We start from the raw sequence: 12,253 nt of genomic DNA, 5'->3' as shown, positions 1-12,253 counted from the left end.
CTGTAGACTGCAGTGGTGAGATCTCCTTGCAAAAATTTCTGGATCTAGTTCTACTCACCTTGAAATTTTAAGTGTTCTCACACTAGCTGTTTGGAAACAATGGAATTGCTAAGCAGATGTAAAGACTTGGGAACCCATGTGGAGACATTTCACCGTCACCGAACCAGATTTCAAGAGATATAAGAAACTGTCAGGTGGATTATCTCTCCATCATCTACCCAAAACTGTATTATCAGTGTGGATGGACTGACCCTTTAACTAACTATTGAAGCTAAATATAAAACTGAATACAAACCAAATATATTGTATAGGGGACATTCAATGTGGTATGCATATTTTGTATTGAGCATTAGTAACTAAATAAAATGTAAAAAAGTTTTTATTTCTAATTTTATCTATAACATCAAAAATGTACATAAAAGAGTCTCTACATTACAGATAACAATGTTCAATGAGTAGGACACAGTAGTGACACAGTATTGACGCACACAGGTGAGACTCTTTTATACATATACATAAGTTTTAGTTGAAATTAGAGGAAAAAAATATTGGTTATTAATGCTCAATACAATATATGTCTGACACCTTAAAAATCTCCTATGCATTATGTTTGTTTTATCTCAGCTACTGAAGCTGTGTTAATACTTTAACACTTTTCAATGTGTAAGGCTGATCATATTTATGTATTAGATCATATGTTCTGTATTAGGGGCATTTATACAATAGCTTATGACAACCTGTTAAATTATTGCATTTGTACATTATCATGGCTCTTTGCCTTTCTGATAAATCCTTTTATTTTGTAAAGTATTTTGGGAATTCTTTCACAAAGCATTCCATGATTTACCTTCTCTTGAATGCAGATCTAATGTCCAGAGTTTGGGAAGCGTCTGGGGCGGCTACACAGCAGAAAGAAAAAATAATGAAGTATGTATCTATCTTTCAGCTCTGCATGTGCTTTGATACACAAAAAAATTATTTTATAAATAGCCCTAACCATATGTAAATTATGGTCGTACATTTCATGGCATTTACCATTTTAACTACAACCATTGTTCACTAAATACATTAAAATTGCCCTTGTTTTATGGCATCATTTACAAATGATATTAGGGCAGCTTGTGTGTTGGCAGGCAGTGGGGATGTTAAAGGAGAACTGTGGGGTTAGGGCTTTTCCCCCTAGTTCTCCTAAGGGTAATGGGAGGACACAAACTAGCGTCCTCCCGTCACCCAAAGCTCAGTATACCGCGAGCTGCAGCTCGCGGTATACTGAGACGCCGCAGCTGAAACGGATCCAGACAATGCTGTCTGGATCCACCCTGCTGCGTGAGTGACAGCTGGCTCTGCCTATCTAGATAGAAAAATTGAGGATTCAAGTCCTGTGTGACGGCGCTCTCCTGAGGGATGGGGGGTTTTTTGGTTCTGACTTTCTCAGAACTTTTAGTTGAGTGGGGGCTGTGTGGAGGAGGATGGTGTTGAGATGGGGGTGGCGTGCGGCTTCAGTTCAAAGTGGACCGGGGTGTCCACTTGGTAAGGGTGCAAAACAGAAAAAAACAAAGTCTGAGGCGCAACTGCCCTTGGAGTTGAATAGGTAAGGGTATAGCAGGGGTTAAATTAGCTAGGGCATGCAGGTTAAATGCTGCCCGAGAAGCAGTTTTCGTAGATATTTTTCCCTCCGCGATATAATCAATATCAGGGGTGGAGGGAGAAATAAAAACAAAAAACAAAAGAGGTGCACATGAAAATGTGCACCTAGACTACCACAAGCGTCCTATCCATTTTTGGACCAACACGACCGCCGTCGCTCGGCGGCGCCTGCGCACCTCGTCACTCATCCACCTCGTACAGAGAGCCACTGCCCGCACTGCAATCTCCGTATCCAACACAGGACGCGATCGGCGTCCCCCACCCGCCAGCGAACCAGATTTCCTCAAACACAGGACGTGGTTGACGTCCACCAGCCATCGCAACCCAGCCCAGCAGTCCAGCAGCCCAGCAGCACGTCCCACACACAGGCATCTGATAGAATCGCACACCGACCCGGCATCTGAAGTCCTTGCACCCAGTCCCAGAAGAGACCGCCGGACGCTGCCTCCAACAGGAACCCCGTCGTCGATGACTACACTTCCCCAAGAACCTCGCGGTGAGTTGATATATGCACCACACACTGTTCAACTTGCCTCCATTTTCATGTGCACCTCTTTTGTTTTTTGTTTTTATTTCTCCCTCACCCCTGATATTGATTACATTGCGGAGGGAAAAATATCTACGAAACTGCTTCTCGGGCAGCATTTAACCTGCATGCCCTAGCCCATTTAACCCCTGCTATACCCTCACCTATTCAACTCCAAGGGCAGTTGCGCCTCAGACTTTGTTTTTTTCTGTTCTGCCTATCTAGAGGCAGAGCCAGCTGTATCTGCCCGCTCCCCCGTCCTTTACGCCAGTCAGCGCTGAAGGATCAGACAAAGGATAGGGGGGGAATCCCTGCAGGGAGCCGTGAGTGACAGTCGTGGCTCTCTGCAGGGATAGATCGAGAAGTGAGCGAGCGATGGTATGTGTTCGCTCACTTCCCTATCTATTGAGCCGATGTGTGACAGTTTCATTGTCACAGGTCAGCTCAGATTATGAGGCTGGGTGAAAATCACTTGCCTCATCATTCTCCTTTAACTCTTACCTAATTCCATCATATAATTGTGTGTGCAATTGTGTATGTATAACACAATTGTGTATACTGTATTAAAATGGATAGTTACATACAACATTTCTACAGTGAACACTTACCGATTACTTCAAGATCAAATGAGCAGCTGTCAAATTTATCTTTATACGTTACTTCACATCTGTAGTTTCCAGCATAGTTCTCCTTTGCCTTTATGATTTGCATTTCATATGTGTATGTCTATAAAAAAATAATAATATATTATTTAGTTTTAATATAGCTCATATACTGCTAATTAACAATTTTGTGTGAATAAATAATGTTTTCTCTAAAAGCATTGTGCTGTCTTTTTGTTATTTTCTTTATTAAAATAAAATTTTGAGTATACTGGCTTGAGTCTAGTGACAATGTTGTGTAAATGATTATTATAATAACAAACGTAGCAATAAAATAAGCTTTAGGCCCCATTCACACTGAGCGACATGAAAATCGCGCAATTTTCCGTGCGATTTTATATGTGCGATATTGAGCGATATTGAGCGACTTGTCGCACGACATCGCGCAACTTTTTCCTATTGGGCTGTATGCAATCAGGAGCAAAATCGCTTGAAATCGCTCGAAAAAAGGGTCATGTAGGAGCGACAAGCTACCAGCGACAAGCTACAAGCGATATTGAGCGACGAGATGTGAACATCTCCATTGAAATGGATTGGAGAAGCTACATAGAGCGATATCGCGTGGAAATATGAGCGATATCGCTGCAAAAATCACTCATGTTTGATTTTTTTTCTTTACAACATATAAAGAATCTTAATTCTACAGTTAATTATTTACTGCATGGAGCACCCACTAGACTGGACTGGTGGCATAGAGCATTTGTTTTTGTTTTAAAATAGACAGCACAAAAGAAGATGTATGCTGTTAGACTGACTCTCTCTAAATGAATGTCTGTACATAGGTACATAGAACAAACAGAAAGAAGTGGGATGAGTTACTCTTCTGGCTCATTCAAATGTTTTGTATAACCAGAGCTTAAATGATTGAGGTCTGGAAACAAAAGGCTTGTTCAGCAGTCAAGGTTAGCACGATGTACATGTAAGAGGCCAAGAGCAAGAGTGATATTGTTCAGTACTTAAGATATTGTTAAATGTTTTGCTTTTGTGTACATGCAGGACCAGCTGACTAACGTTTGCAATAAGTGCAGTTAGTAAAAAATAAAAAAATATCAAAAAGCAGGGTACTAACTACATGCAGTTTTTAGGTACAAGTGAAAGTGACAAATTTATTCAGTCTCTTGTTATAATACATATGAACTCCAGGGAATGCTGCACATGGTTCCAGGTTAGTCATCACAACGTTCCATTTGTCAATGTTACTGTCAGGCTGTCCTCTCATATTCTGTAACAGAACTACAGCCAGCACCACTCTACTCAAACCAACAACAATCTTTGAAGAACACCATAGCTTTGTACAAAATACCTTATTAATACGGTCGAATGTGTCCTTCAGCTGAAGATGCTTTCCAGCTTTACTTGCCAAGTCCATCCATTTTCCTTTCATCCATTTCACAATAGGTTTACGGAGGAGATCCTTTGCCTCCACTTTTGCTATAAACTTAATATCACCCCCTTTAAAGATAAAAAAAAAAAAGCAAACCATTGAAATACCACAATACTAGTATAGGTATACTGTACACACAAGGACACAGACACATATTACTCATTTATATTTTCCCATCATTTATTTCAGTGAGGGGCAAAAGTTCTCTGTTGAGGGAGTTCATGAAACCTTTTCAATACTCCCCTACCCAATCTTCTCAGATTTATTGTACTTACCCTAGCAGTTTTTCTCACAGTAATCTCACAGCTATAGCTTTAGGCGCATGTAAGGTACTTCAATTTGTCTTCAATGGTTTGTTCTGGTTTTACATTTTACAATCATCATAAGTACACGGTTCCTCAAAAATAGGTGGTCATCATCTTTCACATACACCTTCAGCAGCATGAGTAGTACAAAAAAGCATTGGAGACAACAAGCTCCAGGTTCAAACAGCACCTTTATGGTTAGAGACCATAACTGTGGAGAAAAGGAGGGGCTAAGGCACTAGGTAGAGGTAAGTATGTTGGGAATGGCATTCAGGGTTCTGGACATGATATATCGAAAGAGGGATTACAGTGTGGGTCCTTCTTCCTTTTGAGCCTGGCCACAGTTATTATAGCTAAACAATGTTGTTGTGCAGCCAATGGATGAACATTTAGCAATATACAGTACATAGGCCTAGATTTGTGGGAAGTACACAAAACCCAGGTCTAAGGTAGAAAAATGTCAAGTGTTAGACTCGGTAGGCTTTTCCTTTTTTCCTTACCTTGTTATAATTACTGCTTACACTACCTAAGCATGGGTCAACCTTTGCTTATGATGTAATAGATTCAAACCATGTGTAAGAAACCATAGGCTTCTGCTTACTTCCTATAGGCAACTGTTTAAACTCAATTTTCATAGCCTGCCCTGTTGCCAGCATTACTAACCAAAAGTGACCTTATTCAGCCACTGCCTGCCGTAGTGGAGATGTAGTGAGGTAATTAGACGCATAAGGCTGTATATGACACAAGGATCTGATGTTGTGGGGTGGGAAATTGCATATTATTGAAATCTGGCCCTGAATGCACAAACAGAAATAGAACAGATTTCCCAAAGGCGATTAGGCTGTTCACTTAGCAAAGTGAATTTTTACCTTGCAAAGGAATATTCACTTAGCTAATTGAATGTATTGAAGCTCTGCTGTACTGGGTATTCTTTCCAGAGTGAATTTTTACCAGATTCACTAAGGTAAGTGAAAATTCCCTTACAAATTGAAAATTCACTTTGCAGGGTAAACATGCTCTACTCCAAAGGTAAATCAGCCCCATGCAATCACAGTGATATAGTTCTTTTATCGAAAAGTCAGAAAAGTTGGGGTTTTTTAGGCAGCCGACTGACAACTTGCACACCAAGAATTTCTTGAAAAAGTATATTTTAATTGATTAAAAAGCAAATAGAATTGATAAAATTGACAACATGATTCCCCTATAAACTCACTCCACATTGATTAAATTCATTCATATGTAGATGACAATCAGAATTCTTGTGCAATTGAACATGATTGAAAAAGCATGATTGAAAAGTTCATAATTACATAACATGATTTATATAATGGAAGATGATGGAGGAGCTTGATTTTCTCAACGTTTCGCACTAGATAGCGCTTCTTCAGGAGATGAAGAGGGAAGTTGTCCTTGGAGTCTGTGTGCATCCCAGTCGTTCACCCTGGCTCAGACCGTGAAGGAATAAAAGCAAATGGCAAGGAGGGGAGAAAGAGGAGAGAGAAAATGAAAAGAGGCCCAAGACCCCAGTAGAGGCAGACCCAATCGGGAGATGGCGGGGGTACCACTCCTCGCAAAAAATTGGGATTGATATAGTTCTTAATGACTGTATACAAGGCTCACAATTACATGTGTATAAAAAGAGTAAGATTTAGCTTAATTCTAAGGGTCATTTCTAAACATACAGCAAAGAGGATTTCGGTATTTAGACTTCTATTGCTTTCAACCATACGTGCTTGTAGCTATTTCACACATCATTTACCAGAAATTAGCATTGCTTTTTTTTTAGCAGAATTAGATGTTCTTGGTGGGATACAGGAAAAAGAAAACCAACAAAAAAGATTACTGTAGGTTTTCCCTGGCTCAGGACGTGTAAGAATATGTCAAGTGACATGCACATAAACTTGTAATTGCATACTCTTCCAGCTAATGAATGACTTATACATCATCAGCTATGGTTAGCCTTTGATAAAGGTCAGCATGACTCAAACCCTGGGCAAACTGCATCACATGCTGGCTTATATTATCTCTCAGAAATTTGTTTGGCAAAATGCTGCTTCCAAAATTTCATCATGGCCTTGTGAGAGAAGGTGGAGACAAAACTTTGGGAAGGCCACTTCATTAGTTTTTTTGAGAGGCTTATGTAGTCAGCTGGTAATTCAAGGCATTGGTTCATACATTTAAAATCAATATCACCTGTAATAAATAAAGATGCATAGAAAATGAACTTTATACACGCCATTTAACCTGTTCCTATTTATGCCTCTAATGGATTAGATAGATATATGGATGTCACCAGCACACCAAAAGTATTGTAGTCCAAAGTGCTTGTTTATTTCAAAACGTCACGTCATCAAAACTAGCGCTTTCGGGGCCACGCAGGGTTCCCTTCATCAGGCTCAGCAACGTCATTGCTGAGCCTGATAAAGAGGACCCTGATGAGCCCCGAAAGCGCTAGTTCTGACGACGTGACGTTTTGAAATATACGAGCACTTTGGACTACAATACTTTTGGTGTGCTGATGATATCCATATATCTTCATTATCTGGTGGCACCATCCGTAGTCATTGCGAGCTTCCCCCTTCATTTAATTGGGGCTTTCCGGTAAGGAGTGCAACAAGTTAACTCTACGTTTGTTCTAATAAATTAGATAGACTCACTCAATAGCATACAAACAATATATGGTGTATGTAATCCCCAGTAATACTCACCCACATTTACTGTTCCACTATTGGGTTTCTCAATAAATAAAGTTGTTCGCTGTGAATTATCCCTCTTGTCCGCATCATCAGGTTGCCCTTCTCCAAGAAACCAAATATGCAAAATTAATACAGTTGTCATTTGTTACTAATTTATTTGGACATTCTAATTTTTAAAAATCAATTATTGTGCTATTTCAAGTAAAACAAAGCTGGGTCCCATTCCTATATTTTCAGTGTGTGTAGATCAGTTATAAGTATTTCTCTGTGAAAAACACAAAGTAGCATTAGTAAGTAGATAAAATAAAGCAAGAATAAATAAATAACATTCATTATATGATCAGCCTCCTGGTCTCGCCTTTCTGCTCTTAAACCTGAAAAGAAAATGTCTGCAAAAAATACAGATGTTACATTTGAATAACCCTCACTTCCTTTGCAATTCTTGCTGATGAAGTTTATTTATTCAATAAAATTAACACAACTAAAAACTCTTTTGTGGCTTTACAATACAAGTTCATTTTTGCCATATAAACCCTGTACTAGTACCCCCACCCCGCACAGTTCTTTTATGTCCCCATGCAGAGCTCAGATGCAATTCAGACCCATTCCCTGCATGCTGTCCCTTCACTGCTCTGGGAAGAAGTTACATGCAAAGAAAAAAAAAAGTGATACACCTTTATGTAGTTTCACTTACATCACAGTCCCCCCAACCCCAGCCCCCCTCATTATACTCACTTATACCTGATCCACTGAGATATTGCTGGCCAAGGGCCCTGCAGGGAAACATTTTTTCCCTGCAGGGCCCACACATTCAATCTGCAATCCCATCTATTCCTAGTGACTTCTGAGTATGAGCATGTACTCTGGACTAACTTTCAAGAGGAATTAATTGGATTGCTGAGTGCATTGACCCAGCCGAGAACATTTTTACAAGTGGCTGGGTGATTTAGTCAGTGATATCTTGCTGGACTGGGGACAGGTGAGTACACAACTGGGAGTAGGTTGGGGGTGGAGTGAGTCCTAATAAAAATGTAACTGCACCAAAATAGCCTTGAATGTGACCTTCGGGCACTGGAATTTACTTGGGGTACTTTCTAGACTTTTGCGTACTGTGTTAGTTACTTAGTTACTTTGGAGTGCTCTCTAGGCTCAGCAACGTCATTGCTGAGCCTGATAAAGAGGACCCTGATGAGCCCCGAAAGCGCTAGTTCTGACGACGTGACGTTTTGAAATATACGAGCACTTTGGACTACAATACTTTTGGTGTGCTGATGATATCCATATATCTTCATTATCTGGTGGCACCATCCGTAGTCATTGCGAGCTTCCCCCTTCATTTAATTGGGGCTTTCCGGTAAGGAGTGCAACAAGTTAACTCTACGTTTGTTCTAATAAATTAGATAGACTCACTCAATAGCATACAAACAATATATGGTGTATGTAATCCCCAGTAATACTCACCCACATTTACTGTTCCACTATTGGGTTTCTCAATAAATAAAGTTGTTCGCTGTGAATTATCCCTCTTGTCCGCATCATCAGGTTGCCCTTCTCCAAGAAACCAAATATGCAAAATTAATACAGTTGTCATTTGTTACTAATTTATTTGGACATTCTAATTTTTAAAAATCAATTATTGTGCTATTTCAAGTAAAACAAAGCTGGGTCCCATTCCTATATTTTCAGTGTGTGTAGATCAGTTATAAGTATTTCTCTGTGAAAAACACAAAGTAGCATTAGTAAGTAGATAAAATAAAGCAAGAATAAATAAATAACATTCATTATATGATCAGCCTCCTGGTCTCGCCTTTCTGCTCTTAAACCTGAAAAGAAAATGTCTGCAAAAAATACAGATGTTACATTTGAATAACCCTCACTTCCTTTGCAATTCTTGCTGATGAAGTTTATTTATTCAATAAAATTAACACAACTAAAAACTCTTTTGTGGCTTTACAATACAAGTTCATTTTTGCCATATAAACCCTGTACTAGTACCCCCACCCCGCACAGTTCTTTTATGTCCCCATGCAGAGCTCAGATGCAATTCAGACCCATTCCCTGCATGCTGTCCCTTCACTGCTCTGGGAAGAAGTTACATGCAAAGAAAAAAAAAAGTGATACACCTTTATGTAGTTTCACTTACATCACAGTCCCCCCAACCCCAGCCCCCCTCATTATACTCACTTATACCTGATCCACTGAGATATTGCTGGCCAAGGGCCCTGCAGGGAAACATTTTTTCCCTGCAGGGCCCACACATTCAATCTGCAATCCCATCTATTCCTAGTGACTTCTGAGTATGAGCATGTACTCTGGACTAACTTTCAAGAGGAATTAATTGGATTGCTGAGTGCATTGACCCAGCCGAGAACATTTTTACAAGTGGCTGGGTGATTTAGTCAGTGATATCTTGCTGGACTGGGGACAGGTGAGTACACAACTGGGAGTAGGTTGGGGGTGGAGTGAGTCCTAATAAAAATGTAACTGCACCAAAATAGCCTTGAATGTGACCTTCGGGCACTGGAATTTACTTGGGGTACTTTCTAGACTTTTGCGTACTGTGTTAGTTACTTAGTTACTTTGGAGTGCTCTCCAGATCCAGAGTCATGACGAAGCCTATGGTGTTACTCAGCCGCTGAAGACTCACTCTGTAATTAATCCTTTGGTTGTGGTGAAGGTCATCATAGTATGTAGCCTCTGGACACTGAACTCTGCGTTGTGGGGCTTTCCAGACTTTAGCATACTGTGTTAGCAGAAAAGTGCTCCCCAGACTTGCTCAGCCTCCAGTGTAACCCAGTCTGAACTCTTTCTTTGTTCATAACCCTCTGAATAAGGCAAAGCAAAACTAATATGTTTCCTTCAAGCATTGAACTCTGCATTGCGACAGTTTTCAGTCACTTTTGTGCTGTATCAGTTAGCCACAGACTGTTTTCTAGCTTCAGAGCCATGGCACAGCCTCTGGTGTAACCCTTTCTTTGATCTTTCTCTTCATGAGTGAGTTTTTAAATAAGGCTAAGCTACCTAATGTATTCTTTGGACACTGGACTCTACAATGTGGTGCTTTCCAGGCTCTTGTGTGCTGTGTGTTTTAGGGTACAGTTGCTGACATCTATTTGGTGCAAAATGTCTGTTAAAAGGTGCAGGGAGGATAGTACCGCTGCAATAGGTGGGCCTTCACATTTCGCTAAGAACAGGGTCTTTTTTGTATTGCTTTATATTGTTCATTTATTTGAAAATGACTTACCAGAGTCTTTCCTTTCTGAAGATCGAGCATTTTCATCTGAAAGAAAACATGGATGGCGCAAGGTAAATGAAAAACTGCTGGAAATGAAATTATATATTTGGAGGTGCTAAAGGCATTGAAACACCATAGGGACCACAGCATTTCATTCTTATGTCCTGAAAATGATTATCAAGTTAATGTCTACTAATGTGTACAATATCTCTGCAATCTGTGTTTTTGCTTCATTTGATTCTTAACAGATTTATTTATTGGCTTGGGCCATTTTGTAATAGGCATTACTAAACAAATAATGCAGTAAAGGTTGTACTGTTATTATAATAGGGGCTTGGAAAAAGTTACAACCCCCTGCTCATGTGTACTGTTAAAGAGAACAACTTTACCTCTAACCTGTTCGGTACAATACAAGTAGGGGAAAAACAAATGAATACCAGTTGTTTTTTTTTTATAAACTTAAATCTAAATTAAAGAAACAACTGGCTCTATATTTTCTTGTATCATATATTTAAAACAGAACTACAACCTCCTAGCCATTAAAGCCGCGGAAGGGGCCATCTTAGTCTCTGTTTGGATTGTAGTCACCATGGTGCTGCACATGTGATCAGTTATGACACCAACCATTTGAGGGCTTGAAAGTTTGGTTGAGAGCTGAAATAAACACACTGGTAATCTTGACAGGTTGCATGTCCTAAATATAACTGTTTTTGGAGACAATTGATTGATGGATAAAGTTCCTTATTATAAAGAAGGTTCATCTAAAAGACTTGATTGATCAGGATCAGGATCTGATCTCCAAAAGCTTCCCACTGCAGAATTAATGAATCTCATAGACATCAATTATAGTATTAAGGAGCAGGGTTTGTGAAGATTTCCATGTTCTGATAAGTTATTTAATTTATAGCAGAAATGGTGAAAGGCCTTGTTGCAGCGTTTCCTGTAAGTATTCTAGAACATCATGTATTTCTGTAACTAACTGTGTGAAACTGTCAGTGAACAGACAGGAAAGCAAGTTCATTAAGTATCCAGGACATAAGTATTCCTGTGTCTAGAATTTGCTTATTATCAGTCTATAAGTTCCTTACAGTTATGAAGATGGGATGTACTGTAACAGAGGCTATATTTCCTGCTCTTCTAATGTGAGGTTTACGTAATTCAGCAATTATACCGTCTCCGGTGGCTCTGAGTGTTAATCCTTGGGATATAAACTTCCTTAAGCGTGTGTCTTTCCATTTGCTTAAGTGTGTCATTATAATATTAATAGTGGTTCAGTAACCTGTCCTCAGAGAACACTAAGAAAGTAGGGAAGCACAATGGAAGATCACATGAACAGGAGATATCAGGACAAATTACTCTGATGGCCTTTGGTAGGTTCTCCTATTGGCTAAAAGGGCCCTTTTTGGAAAGAAGACACTTCAAGGTGATCTATTTTTTTTGCAACAATTTTTTTTAAATTCAAAAACATGCTGGTATTGAGGGGGTTAAAACACTGATCTGGTAATGTTGCACTAGATACATTAAATGTACAGGTCCTACACAGATGGAGGAGGTAAAGGAATTAATGTACAGGTCACATATTCCATGTATTCCATGTATATTGGCTTTGAATTTTTCCAGGGCTTTTGACTGATATAAAAGGAATGTTACATATAGTTATATAGTTAGCCAGGTTGAAAAAAAGTCCATTGAGTTCAACCTATAGAGACTTATTGTGGGAGCAGGGGCATAACTACAGATCATGGGGCCCTATAGCAAAAATGTGTGTGTAATTGGGGGAGTGGGGGGGGGGGGGGGC

General features: G+C 39.6%; 1 protein-coding gene across 1 annotated transcript in view; it reads right to left on the bottom strand.

Moving 5' to 3' along the window:
* The window catches only part of MYBPC1 (myosin binding protein C, slow type), an 87,981-nt gene that overhangs the window by 39,191 nt on the left and 36,537 nt on the right, over positions 1 to 12,253 (bottom strand). Inside the window, exons 6-10 of the mRNA XM_018556628.1 lie at positions 10,465 to 10,500; positions 8,682 to 8,786; positions 4,139 to 4,287; positions 2,782 to 2,899; positions 848 to 899 (exon numbers count right to left, since the gene is read on the bottom strand). Coding sequence (XP_018412130.1) covers positions 848 to 899; positions 2,782 to 2,899; positions 4,139 to 4,287; positions 8,682 to 8,786; positions 10,465 to 10,500 — 460 coding nt within the window. The remainder of the gene's footprint in view (positions 1 to 847; positions 900 to 2,781; positions 2,900 to 4,138; positions 4,288 to 8,681; positions 8,787 to 10,464; positions 10,501 to 12,253) is intronic.

This window comes from Nanorana parkeri, unplaced genomic scaffold, assembly GCF_000935625.1.
Source record: "Nanorana parkeri isolate BGI_ZX_2015 unplaced genomic scaffold, ASM93562v1 scaffold244, whole genome shotgun sequence".
Taxonomy (NCBI): Eukaryota; Metazoa; Chordata; class Amphibia; order Anura; family Dicroglossidae; genus Nanorana; species Nanorana parkeri.
This window is presented reverse-complemented; position numbering and strand designations above follow the sequence as displayed.